Here is a 12521-nt window from a genome sequence, read left to right as displayed (position 1 = left end):
AAAAAAAAATTATTTGGAGGACTAAAATTGTGAAATTTTTGGAGCAATGATATGCAATGCGTGTGGCGGACAAAACACAGTGTTAAATATATGAACTGTAGCTAAATATTTTTGGGGGCAGCTAAATTTTTTTTTGCAAGCTAAATATTTTTTGGGCAGCTAAATCTTTTTTGTCCAGCTAAATATTTTTTTGGCAGATAAATATATTTTTTGGCAGCTAAATATTTTTTGCAAGGTAAATATTTTTGGGGCAGCTAAATCTTTTTTGGCAGCTAAATCTTTTTTGGGCAGCTAAATCTTTTTTGGGCAGCTAAATATTTTTGGGCAGATAAATATTTTTTTCGTCAGCAAAATGGTGTCAACATTTTTTATAAGACACTCCAAAAAATACTACAGTACCTCAAAAAATGCCAGAATTTTCTGCGCACTCAGATGTGATGCCTGGGACGGGCAAAGCTGTTTAAAATTTCTGAATTTTCATGCTGTAGTATTAAAATGATCTGGCTGTAGTCTGCATTGTCAACAAGCAAATGGAGAAAAAAATGGGGGCTCTGGATTGCTTTGGAATAAAATACTCAGGATTAAAGTGCAAAAAAAATCATTGCTAGCCACTGATACCTGGAGCTAGGTATATACAGTATGCAATAGGCAGCAGCAGCAGACAGAAATGGACCCTCTTGATGTATGCAATATCTGTATAGCCACATAGAATGCCTGCATGCCTTGCACTGATGTGTATATACACACATACACTCCCCTGCCTACCTAGCACTGCACTCTATATACCCCGTAATTAGTCCTTAGAAGGGCTGTTGGTTTATTATTATTATTATTATTATTTATTTATATAGCGCCATTAATTCCATGGTGCTGTACATGAGAAAGGGGGTTACATATAGAGTTATAGATATTATTTACAGTAAACAAATTTACAGTGACAGACTGGTACAGAGGGGAGAGGACCCTGTCATTGCGGACTTACATTCTATGGTTTATCCCTATCCCTCCCCTTGGTTTAGCTGGATATGTGGATTCAACGATGGTATATCCACACTAACTAATAAAAGAACAAATCTGACCCTATCTCAGTAGCAGCTCTCCTTACACTGTCTGATTCCGGAGCTGAATGCACCGAGCCGGGCTGCGCCAGGTCTCTTATAGACCTAATGACGCTATGCGGCCAGCCAATCACTGTAATACCACAACAAAGATGGCTGCGGCATTACAGTGCATGGCAGACAATCCCTGCATGTTGATTGGCTCTGTAAAGAGAGCCAATCATGCGGGGCAGAGACCCGAGCAAACTCGGAAATGCTTGGTGCTCGCCGAGTACCGCGAGTACAGCGATGCTCGGGCGAGTGACGAGTATTGCCGAGTAGGCTCGCTCATCACTAATAATTATGCATACAGTATCTAGTGACCAATGATGGCTCATTGATCACTACTACTGATGAGCGAGTATAACTCATTGCTCGGGTTTGCTCAAGCACGCTCGGGTGGTCTCCGAGTATTTATGACTGCTCGGAGATTTAGTTTTCATCGCCACAGCTGAATGATTTAGAGCTACTAGCCAGGCTGAGTACATGTGGGTTTTGCCTGGTTGCTAGGGAATTCCCTCATGTAATCAAGCTGTCTAGTAACCGCAAATCATCTAACTAAAGCAAGGAAAATTAAATCTCCGAGCAGTCATAAATACTCGGAGATCACCCGAGCGTGCTCTGGAAAACCCGAGCAACGACTATACTCGCTCATCACTAATCACTAGACATTTATATTTATATCTACTAAAATTTTTCTTCTTATCACTGCATATGCAAATTTATACCAATTTGCATGTGCAGTGCACTTTTACATCTGCTTTTATTAATAAATTGAATGACCTAGTATTGTAAGTTCCAATCATGGCACATCCCTCCATCTTTTTTTTATAATACATATTTTATTGTGACCTTTGTATTTTACGTTTTTAGTATATTGTTTTCAGTCATCTTAATTAAAAAAGTGATTTGTATAATATTGTTACCTGCTTTTTTAATACATTTTGTTTCTTCTACAGCTTATTTTTTTTACCTGTAATTAATAGATTAAAACAATAGCCAGCAGAGGTTTAAGTAGTTTTTATGTAAATTTTAATGTTTACCATGACATTTGGTTAATACAAGCACTTTCGCATTATACCCCTGGAAATAATTTGAATTCCAAGTTCCCAAAGCAAGCAGTATTATCACTGATTTTTAAATTACAACCCAACTATTATCTTTTTTTTTTTACACTACTGTGTGAAGAACATTTTTACAATTTGTTAGTTTCACAGCTGAAATGGGAAAGGAGTTGACCACCTGAGCTAGGGCTACAGAAACAAAACATTTATCGTGCTTGCTTATGTAATGGCAACATATTCTGCATCGCTTACAGACATTTTCATCACGTTCAACATAAAGGCTCACAGTACCTTCCCTATCAGAATGTCTATGGAGTGTAGTAGGAAAATGGAGTACTCAGAGGAAATCCACACAAATATGGGAAGAGCAAACAAACTCTTTTGAACCCAAGACCACTGCACTGCAAAGCAGCAGTGCTAACCACTGAGCCACCATGCTGCCTTTATAAAATGAATTGGAGGTACAAAACCAGTGTAGTGCAGAGACCTATGTTGTTTCTGAAATTCTAGAACAACTCAGAGTCATGTAAACAGCATCGCTCATCCACATTTGGATTTTTCTGTAGCCTCCATCTGTGGTTGGTACCTAGATGGAGTTACTCTTGTCTCAGCCTCAAAAGGCTAAGATGAGAACAACCCTTTAATATTTGAAAAACTAAGTGTTTTTTGCCAGTGTTCTAGAGTAAGGCTAGTTTCACACTAGCATTTTGCTGAGCTGCGGAGGGCTTGCTGAGCTCCGCCGTGAAGCCCAGCCCATGGCCGCTCAGCTCCGCCCACTTCCTCATGCGGCCTGGTACCTATCTTTAACATTAAACAAAGAGAATGTTTATGAAAAAATATTTTTGAGTAGTATGATTCATATCGAATATTTGTCTGTGTTTTCACATGGCCTAGATTCATATACATGTGCTGCTGTGTTTCTTTATATCTATCTTTAACATTAGGTACACAGGTTGTGCGGATGTATGCGGATGCCTCCGCATGCGCTGTTTTGACGATGCAGCGACCCACGTAAAATGCAGCTGGTTGGAATTTCTTTTTTTCTCTGCAGGTCAAAACAATGCATGCGGAGGCATCTGCATACATCCGCATGACCTGCGTACCTAATGTTAAAGATAGGTACGCAGGCAGCATGTGGAAGTGGGCGGAGCTGAGCAGCGGAGGTGCAGCCGTGGGCGGGGCTTCACAGAGGAATTCCGCAGCCCTCCGCAGCTCAGCAAAATGCTAGTGTGAAACTAGCCTTAAACCATTTAAAGGGGCCATCCAGTCTTTTGGTAAAAGTCTGCAGTCACACTATGTGACTACAGAATTCTTAATCCTCCCAGCACGCAAACACTGACTGGATTCTCCGATGTCTGCGGAGAGACTAGGTGGTCACATAACTTCAAATATTCCATATGCATGTGGCCACAACGAGACATGCATAGCCTTGTTTAATTCAATGGTATTGGCCAAGAACGAGCATGCTTAGTCAGAATGTGGCTGGAAATGTACAAATCGCCTACTTGTAGTCACATGACCACCTGGTTTTGCCATAGGCACTGGGGAATCCTCATGGTGTACGGCAGAGGTCCCCAACTCCAGTCCTCAAGGCCCACCAATATGTCATGTTTTCAGGATTTCCTTAGTTTTGCCCAGGTAATAATTGCATCACCTGTGCAATGCAAAGGAAATCCTGAAAACATGACCTGTTGGTGGGCCTTGAGGACTGGAGTTGGGGACCTCTGGTGTACGGCACACACCCTTTGAGAATTCAGATTTTTTTTTAGCAAAAAATTGGATAATACCTTAAATTGTTGCCAATTTGTTTAAGTTGGTGGAGGGAGGAAGTACATATCATGGTGTATATTATGGCAGAATTATACTCCAGTCCCATGCTGTGGTGGTGCACAGCATTTGAAAGATACTTCAAATTCATTAAGTGGTGCATGTCTGAATTTGGAGCATCTTCAAGACTGAAATATAAAACCCTTATATTGAGGATCCAGGGCTTAAATCTTTCTCTATAGTGCATACTAACAATTTTAGAAATCGCTTTCATCATTCTAAAGTTTAATTTTTTGTCCTAAAATATCATTGTAAATCTTGAGATCCAGTGGTCTGTAGGTTCTATCGGTATCATCCAAGATATATAGCGGATCTTTAATACAGGACAGATTGAAACCATCATTGACCAGTCCCATTTTATATTGCTTGTATGTGCTATTGACTGGCAAGGCATCCTGTAGGGTTAAACAAAGTGAAACGTATAGTTACAAAACAGCAGTGCCACATTCACTGAATAGATTCTATATAATAAGTTATTATAAGATTACAGTATTTTTACAATCCTTTTCTTAAAGACAAGCTTTTGTGATTTTTACCTTATATCACTGCTTATAATAGAAGATTAGAAAAAATCTATTCCATGAATCTATTCCAAAATGAGCCTTCTTATGACATTATAGAATTTTTTCATTTGGGTTCCATATTTCATACAAATTTAAAACCTTAAAACTGAGCAAAATTCCAATAGGTGTAAGGCTCATATCAGTATCATGATGGGACCTCTTACTGGTGCAGACCTAAGCCAAAAATATCCCCACCAGTCTCACTAGTGCCACTAACAGAGATAATTGTTCTAAACTGAAAAGGAACATTTTTCTGTTCTGTTTCTTTTTACTACATATTTAGATTACTTAAAAAAAGGCTATTATAAGCATGCTGCATTGTGCGACTCCTCTGGTATTCCTCCTGGAAGTGTATCCACAACGCTACTTCCAAACATGTTGCACATCTAACTTCGTAGTTACATAGTTTGGTTGAAAAAAGACCCATGTCCATTGAAATTCAAATAAGAAATGTGAAAGGATATGGAGCGTAGGTACGACCCTAATGTATGATCCAGTCTGCCCTAAAAGAGCACATTTTCGATTCTGATCCCGAGTGTCAAATGATGGAATGAACATTCAAAATGTTACTGTCTCCTTCGCAATTATCCTGTAGACCGTAAGCCTGCAAGGGCAGGGCCCTCTTTCTGTACCAGTCTGTAAGTGTGTGTTTTTTCACCTTATTTTATATTTGTATCTTGTATGTAACCCCTTCTAATGTACAGCACCATGGAATCAATGCTGCTCTAAAAATAATAAATATTAAGGCTGCCGTCACACTATCAGTATTTGGTCAGTATTTTACATCAGTATTTGTAGGCCAAAACCAGGAGTGGAACAATCAGAGGAAAAGTATAGTAGGAACATATGCACCACTTCTGCATTTATCACCCACTCCTGATTTTGGCTTACAAATACTGATGTAAAATACTGACCGAATACTGCTAGTGTGACGGCAGCCTAATAATGTAATTATCTTCTAAAGAAAAGCATCTAAACAATTTTTGAAACCATCTACGGTTTCAGAGATTTTAATAGTTCTTATAGCCTGCCTCTTCTGGAAAATCAACCTTTTGTCTTTTGAGTGGGATGTAAGGAAAAAATAACATCAGTAAATTAACATTATATCAAGAGTAGAGATGAGCGAATTTGCTTGGGTCCCCCTGCTTATTCGGCAAGCTATAGCGCTTACCAAACAAGCAACAGCGGGAACCATGATACATGGAGTGCTTCGGCTGATCAGCTGTTCGGCTCTGCAGCTGCATGTGTTGCGGCTGTGTGTCAGTCACAACACATGCATGGAGAGCGCAACACGCAGGCTGCCGCGCCGAACAGCTGATCAGACGGAGCACTCCATGTATCCGGGTTCCCACTGTAGCTTATTCAGTAAGCGCTATAGCTTGCCAAATAAACAGGGACCTGAACAAATTCACTCATCTCTAATCAAGAGTGCCATTCACATGATTGACACTGCACAAAAGGCTATGTACTGCTATTATAGGAACTCAGAACCAAGGGGGGAATCCCTAAGACTACAAAAATTGTAATTCCTGACTAGAGATGAGTAAGCACTAAAATTCCTGGGATGCTCGTTACTCAAAACTAGCAATTCCTAATGCTCGCATGCTGGTTTTGAGTAAAGAGTATAATGGGAGTCAATGGGAAATCCGAGCATTTTTCCAGCAGACCCTACAAGAAGGTCTGGGGGTAGTGAAAAAGTTGAAATGGATGGAAAAAGTGCTGAATGGAAGGTGCTGCAGGACTAACCACTGAGCCATCTTGCATATGTGCTCCATGCCTATGGAGTTGGAGATGCGTACATATCCATTACCTTAATGAGTGGTACCACCTGACCGCTGAGCACAGGAAGAGCTGCCGGCACTGGGACAGAGATGCAGGGTCAGAGATGCAGCGATGGAGGGTGAGTATTGATGTCTTCTGGAAGCAGCAAAAGCACAAAAAAAGGATTCAGAGATCCTCCAAAAATTAGAAAAAACAGCAGCAAAACACGGCAGAGGTTCTTACCTGCCTAGGCCTCCAAACAAATGCACTAACAGGATGCAGTGGACCCATGTGGTAAAATAGAAACACAGGTGCAGCATAACCGATGACGCAGCCACTCACCAGCTACCAAATTAATGGAGGGGGTGGCTGCTTGGCACATAGCTGCACATAAAAACTTGTATGTGGTGCTGTTCACACAATGGAGATGCACAGCATCCAGGCAGGCCTAGTAGTGACACCCTTCTATTAGATCAGGCGGGCCTGCCCAGCGCTATCCAAATGCACCCCATGTGCACAGACACCACAGTTTACAAGCAGAAAATGGGCCCAACTGCACCCCGAAAAAAAGTGCAAAAAACACATAAAAAAAAAAATATTATGTGAGGTATTGGTTTATATTCTGGCCAAAATACGCAAGCTCATAACCCACGTCAAGGGTCCTCACGCTTATGAGTCCTATCTCTAAACAGCAAAAGCACAAAAAGAGGATTCAGAGATCCTCCAAAAATTAGAAAAAACAGCAGCAAAACACGGCAGAGGTTCTTACCTGCCTAGGCCTCCAAACAAATGCACTAACAGGATGCAGTGGACCCATGTGGTAAAATAGAAACACTGTTAGTGCATTTGTTTGGAGGCCTAGGCAGGTAAGAACCTCTGCCGTGTTTTGCTGCTGTTTTTTCTAATTTTTGGAGGATCTCTGAATCCTCTTTTTGTGCTTTTGCTGTTTAGAGATAGGACTCATAAGCGTGAGGACCCTTGACGTGGGTTATGAGCTTGCGTATTTTGGCCAGAATATAAACCAATACCTCACATAATATTTTTTTTTTATGTGTTTTTTGCACTTTTTTTCGGGGTGCAGTTGGGCCCATTTTCTGCTTGTAAACTGTGGTGTCTGTGCACATGGGGTGCATTTGGATAGCGCTGGGCAGGCCCGCCTGATCTAATAGAAGGGTGTCACTACTAGGCCTGCCTGGATGCTGTGCATCTCCATTGTGTGAACAGCGCCACATACAAGTTTTTATGTGCAGCTATGTGCCAAGCAGCCACCCCCTCCATTAATTTGGTAGCTGGTGAGTGGCTGCGTCATCGGTTATGCTGCACCTGTGTTTCTATTTTACCACATGGGTCCACTGCATCCTGTTAGTGCATTTGTTTGGAGGCCTAGGCAGGTAAGAACCTCTGCCGTGTTTTGCTGATGTCTTCTGGAAGCCAGCGGCTGCAGCTGTCACTGTGCTACAGCTGCTGGCTCCCCCTCCCCCGCCAGCTTTAGGGTAAGTTCACACAGGGCGTTTTTGCTGCTTTTTATGCTAATTTTCAGCTGCTTTTTACAATACCAGCAAAGCCTATGAGATTTCAGAAATCTCATGCACACACATTGGAGTTTTGTTTGATCAGTATTTTTGTGTTTTTTTTTGGCATAGAGCTTCCACTTCTTTCAGCATTTTTCATCCATTGACTTGAATGGATGGTAAAAAAATGCTGCAAATATGCAGGTTGACTTTTCTTGCAGCGTATTTGCTGCAGAAAAGTCAAGGACAGCCGGATGTAACGTCACTCGGCTCTATCTCTAGATGGCAAGCTGTATGATGTGTTCATGCAGCCTGTCATCCAGCAGCGGACCCCCCATTCACTTGGGGGCCCGACATTACAGCGTTTGACATGCTGTCATATGCATGACAACGCAGCAAACACCGCTTCTGATCGGCGGGGAAATCCTCTCCGCCGGTCAGAGAGCCGCAATTCCCACAGTGTCAGGAGACAGCGGCACAACAGGGAGTCAGAGAATTATTTCTGTCCTATCCCTCCCCTTCTTATGAAAAAATGGACCCTCTATGAAAATATGTCTACTACAATGGTGAGACCAAACCATTTTTTATCTTGAGCACTGGTATGCACGAGCACTTTATACACGTGGTTTTCTTTGTGTCTTTTTTGTCCATGATTTTAGCGTTGTATTAAAAGTTATATTTTAATAATAAGGGAGACTCTCCTAGCTATACTCAGTTTTGCCATACAAATTTATCAGAATAAGAGCGCTGCTGGTAAAATACCATTAGAAAGATTAAACATTTTTAAAGCTGCTGGTGTCTCTGGAGTCTGTGAACCCCAGGCTGCAGGATTCTCCAGCTGCCCCTAACAAACCCCTGCGGGTGTATGGGCTGTACGGTCTGGGTCCAGGTGCATGCGCAGTGCTCATATTGAAGCTGGCCCGTACACCAGATAAGCCCCCATAATGCACCGGACTGGAACTGATATCCGGCTGCGCGTCATACTATGAGAAGGAGGCGGGAATTTCAACATAGGGGGTGAGAAAAGAAGGAATGATGACACCCAGCGGGGCGTGATAAGAGCAGTGAGGGGGAGAGATTGGAGACCCGGAGACTGCCCATCCCAGTCTACGCCGTAGCCTGGAGCCCTCATTATCAAATAAATATGTAAGTTAAAAAATTGTTTTTCTAAAGCTTTATAGTGCAGTTTTAGGTCAGAGAGGGATGGTTAGGGATGAGCTAGCAAGGTGCAGGGACAGGTAGTGATGGCTACTTGCGGACATGTGCAGCACTTGCAGTTTTGCACTTGTGGTGAGACAAAAAAACACTGCTAGCCGGATCGTGGCAAGTGCCGCACATGTCCACAAGTCCCATATTGAACGAATGAGGCCCAACACAGTGTTTCCGCAAGTGATCCATTAAGTGGCAGATGCAGAAAAACTGCTGGATCTGCTGCAAATGGCAAAAATCGCTGATGTCAAAGTAGCCTAAGTCACTGCCGACAGTATCTGCATTAGTCATACTCACCAATGGGGGAGGCAGCACGAAAAGTGCCTAAGGCAGCATAAACTCTAAATACAGGCCTGCTGATGCCTAAAACTGAACTGAATATTTCAGCATCAGCTCTTTGTAAAGTGGTAGTATTATGTTTCTGTAAATTTTCTCGAGCTTGGTCATTAATTGGTTGTTACCCATTACCAATATAAATTGAGTGTCCCTACATCGTCTGATACTGTTGGCATAGAATAGAAATTGCCAGACTCATCTGTTTGTCATATTCTTTTGACGATGTGAATGGTAATTTGATGTCAATTTACTAATACATATCCAGGAGAAATAATAGAGGAGCAACAAAATGTAGAGTTTTGAGATGCTCTTGCAAGTAATTACTAAAATAAATAAATTAAAAGAGCTGATAATTCTACTTTAAAGGAGTGATTCACTTTTAAGATGGTCTTACCTGTATTCTTAAAAACCGAGGTCTAGCATAATTGGGTAAATATTTGGTAACATGAGAAAACATTGCATCCCCATCAAACATTTTTCCTTCTTTAAGCTTAATGGAAACCATTCCAATTCTACCTTCATGATCTAGAAGAGGAGGAATGTTAGCATAAACATTTATATCCACACTGCCTCGGAGTCTTGTAAGGATGTGAACAATGTGGAAGAATGCGTTATCATTGCTACGTAATCCATTAAACACAATAGCCAGGTAAATGTCTAAAGCTGCTGCCATCTGTGGGTGATAATTATAAATCACAAGATTTATTACTTAAAAAAAGCTTTGGAGGAAAATCTAGATATGGAAAACACATCTTGCATTACAAAAGAGTTGTCTTACAACTCAAATTCCCCAAAAAGTTGGAACCCTGTGTAAATTGTAAAAAAAAACAAGAATGCAAAGATTTTAAAATCTTTTATAGCCATATTTTATCACAACAGAACGTAAAATATAGATGAGAAGGTAAAAAATAGAAATTTTCCATTTTATTTAAAAAAAACTTAACTTGTTTAGAAATTCGTGGCTGTAACACATCTCAAAAAAGTTGGGACAGGGTTAACAAAAAGCAGGAAAAGTAAGAGATACTAATGAAATATAGCTGTAGAGTTAGTTTTCAACTAAAACTAGATTCACACATCTGTGTGAGTCTCACATACGAGAAAAACAGACCAATTTTTTTCATGTGTTATCCTAGATATATCAGCTTCTTTCAGCCATACTTTTCACTGAATCAGGTAGACTGAACTTTATTATCCATTGACTCTTCACAATGGATCAGTTAAAAACAAATGAATCTAGGAAAGAACTCTGAAGTACAAAGTATGTCTTCCTAGTTTTACCAGTATCTCATTTATCACCATATACTTTAATGGCTGAGTCAGTGTTGGACTGGGATGCCAAGGGCCCACCAGTAACATTGACTTTGGGAGGTGGGGGGAGGGGGGGCATTTTTCACTCGAATACAAATATTACACTACCCTCATTCACAAATTTACCTATATTTCTATATAATAATAAACCGGGCAGTGTAATTAATGAATGATGAGATGCAGTTTTTCTGTACATACATTGGGGCAAAAAAGTATTTAGTCAGTCAGCAATAGTGCAAGTTCCACCACTTAAAAAGATGAGAGGCGTCTGTAATTTACATCATAGGTAGACCTCAACTATGGGAGACAAACTGAGAAAAAAAAATTCAGAAAATCACATTATCTGTTTTTTTAACATTTTATTTGCATATTATGGTGGAAAATAAGTATTTGGTCAGAAACAAAATTTCATCTCAATACTTTGTAATATATCCTTTGTTGGCAATGACAGAGGTCAAACGTTTTCTGTAAGTCTTCACAAGGTTGCCACACACTGTTGTTGTTATGTTGGCCCATTCCTCCATGCAGATCTCCTCTAGAGCAGTGATGTTTTTGGCTTTTCGCTTGGCAACACGGACTTTCAACTCCCTCCAAAGGTTTTCTATAGGGTTGAGATCTGGAGACTGGCTAGGCCACTCCAGGACCTTGAAATGCTTCTTACGAAGCCACTCCTTCGTTACCCTGGTGGTGTGCTTTGGATCATTGTCATGTTGAAAGACCCAACCACGTTTCATCTTCAATGCCCTTGCTGATGGAAGGAGGTTTGCACTCAAAATCTCACGATACATGGCCCCATTCATTCTTTCATGTACCCGGATCAGTCGTCCTGGCCCCTTTGCAGAGAAAAAGCCCCAAAGCATGATGTTTCCACCACCATGATTTACAGTAGGTATGGTGTTTGATGGATGCAACTTAGTATTCTTTTTCCTCCAAACACGACAAGTTGTGTTTCTACCAAACAGTTCCAGTTTGGTTTCATCAGACCATAGGACATTCTCCCAAAACTCCTCTGGATCATCCAAATGCTCTCTAGCAAACTTCAGATGGGCCCAGGCATGTACTGGCTTAAGCAGTGGGACACGTCTGGCACTGCAGGATCTGAGTCCATGGTGGCGTAGTGTGTTACTTATGGTAGGCCTTTTTACATTGGTCCCAGCTCTCTGCAGTTCATTCACTAGGTCCCCCCGCGTGGTTCTGGGATTTTTGCTCACCGTTCTTGTGATCATTCTGACCCCACGGGGTGGGATTTTGCGTGGAGCTCCAGATCGAGGGAGATTATCAGTGGTCTTGTATGTCTTCCATTTTCTAATTATTGCTCCCACTGTTGATTTCTTCACTCCAAGCTGGTTGGCTATTGCAGCTTCAGTCTTCCCAGCCTGGTGCAGGGCTACAATTTTGTTTCTGGTGTCCTTTGACAGCTCTTTGGTCTTCACCATAGTGGAGTTTGGAGTCAGACTGTTTGAGGGTGTGCACAGATGTCTTTTTATACTGATAACAAGTTTAAACAGGTGCCATTACTACAGGTAATGAGTGGAGGACAGAGGAGACTCTTAAAGAAGAAGTTACAGGTCTGTGAGAGCCAGAAATCTTGATTGTTTGTTTCTGACCAAATAATTATTTTCCACCATAATATGCAAAAAAAATGATAAAAAAACAGACAATGTGATTTTCTGGATTTTTTTTTCTCAGTTTGTCTCCCATAGTTGAGGTCTACCTATGATGTAAATTACAGACGCCTATCATCTTTTTAAGTGGTGGAACTTGCACTATTGCTGACTGACTAAATACTTTTTTGCCCCACTGTAGTAAATCAAGTGAATTATGCCAAGTATTGCCCATAGAGTG

At 41.1% G+C, this 12521-nt stretch overlaps 1 protein-coding gene across 5 annotated transcripts in view; it reads right to left on the bottom strand.

The window, feature by feature from the left end:
- Positions 1-3848: 3848 nt before the first annotated feature.
- The window catches only part of LOC138676454 (long-chain fatty acid transport protein 2-like), a 264978-nt gene continuing 256305 nt past the window's right edge, over positions 3849-12521 (bottom strand). For 4 of the 5 annotated variants that reach the window (XM_069765763.1, XM_069765767.1, XM_069765766.1 and 1 more), the window contains 2 exons: positions 9763-9893; positions 3849-4383 (listed from right to left, as the gene is read on the bottom strand). In XM_069765763.1, the coding sequence (XP_069621864.1) occupies positions 4207-4383; positions 9763-9893 (308 nt within the window). In that variant the 3' untranslated portion in view covers positions 3849-4206. The remainder of the gene's footprint in view (positions 4384-9762; positions 9894-12521) is intronic. The other variant, XM_069765768.1, reaches the window with a different exon arrangement.

Source organism: Ranitomeya imitator, chromosome 4, assembly GCF_032444005.1.
Source record: "Ranitomeya imitator isolate aRanImi1 chromosome 4, aRanImi1.pri, whole genome shotgun sequence".
NCBI lineage: Eukaryota > Metazoa > Chordata > Amphibia > Anura > Dendrobatidae > Ranitomeya > Ranitomeya imitator.
The sequence above is the reverse complement of the archived record's forward strand: the minus strand, read 5'-3'. Positions and strand labels throughout refer to the sequence as shown.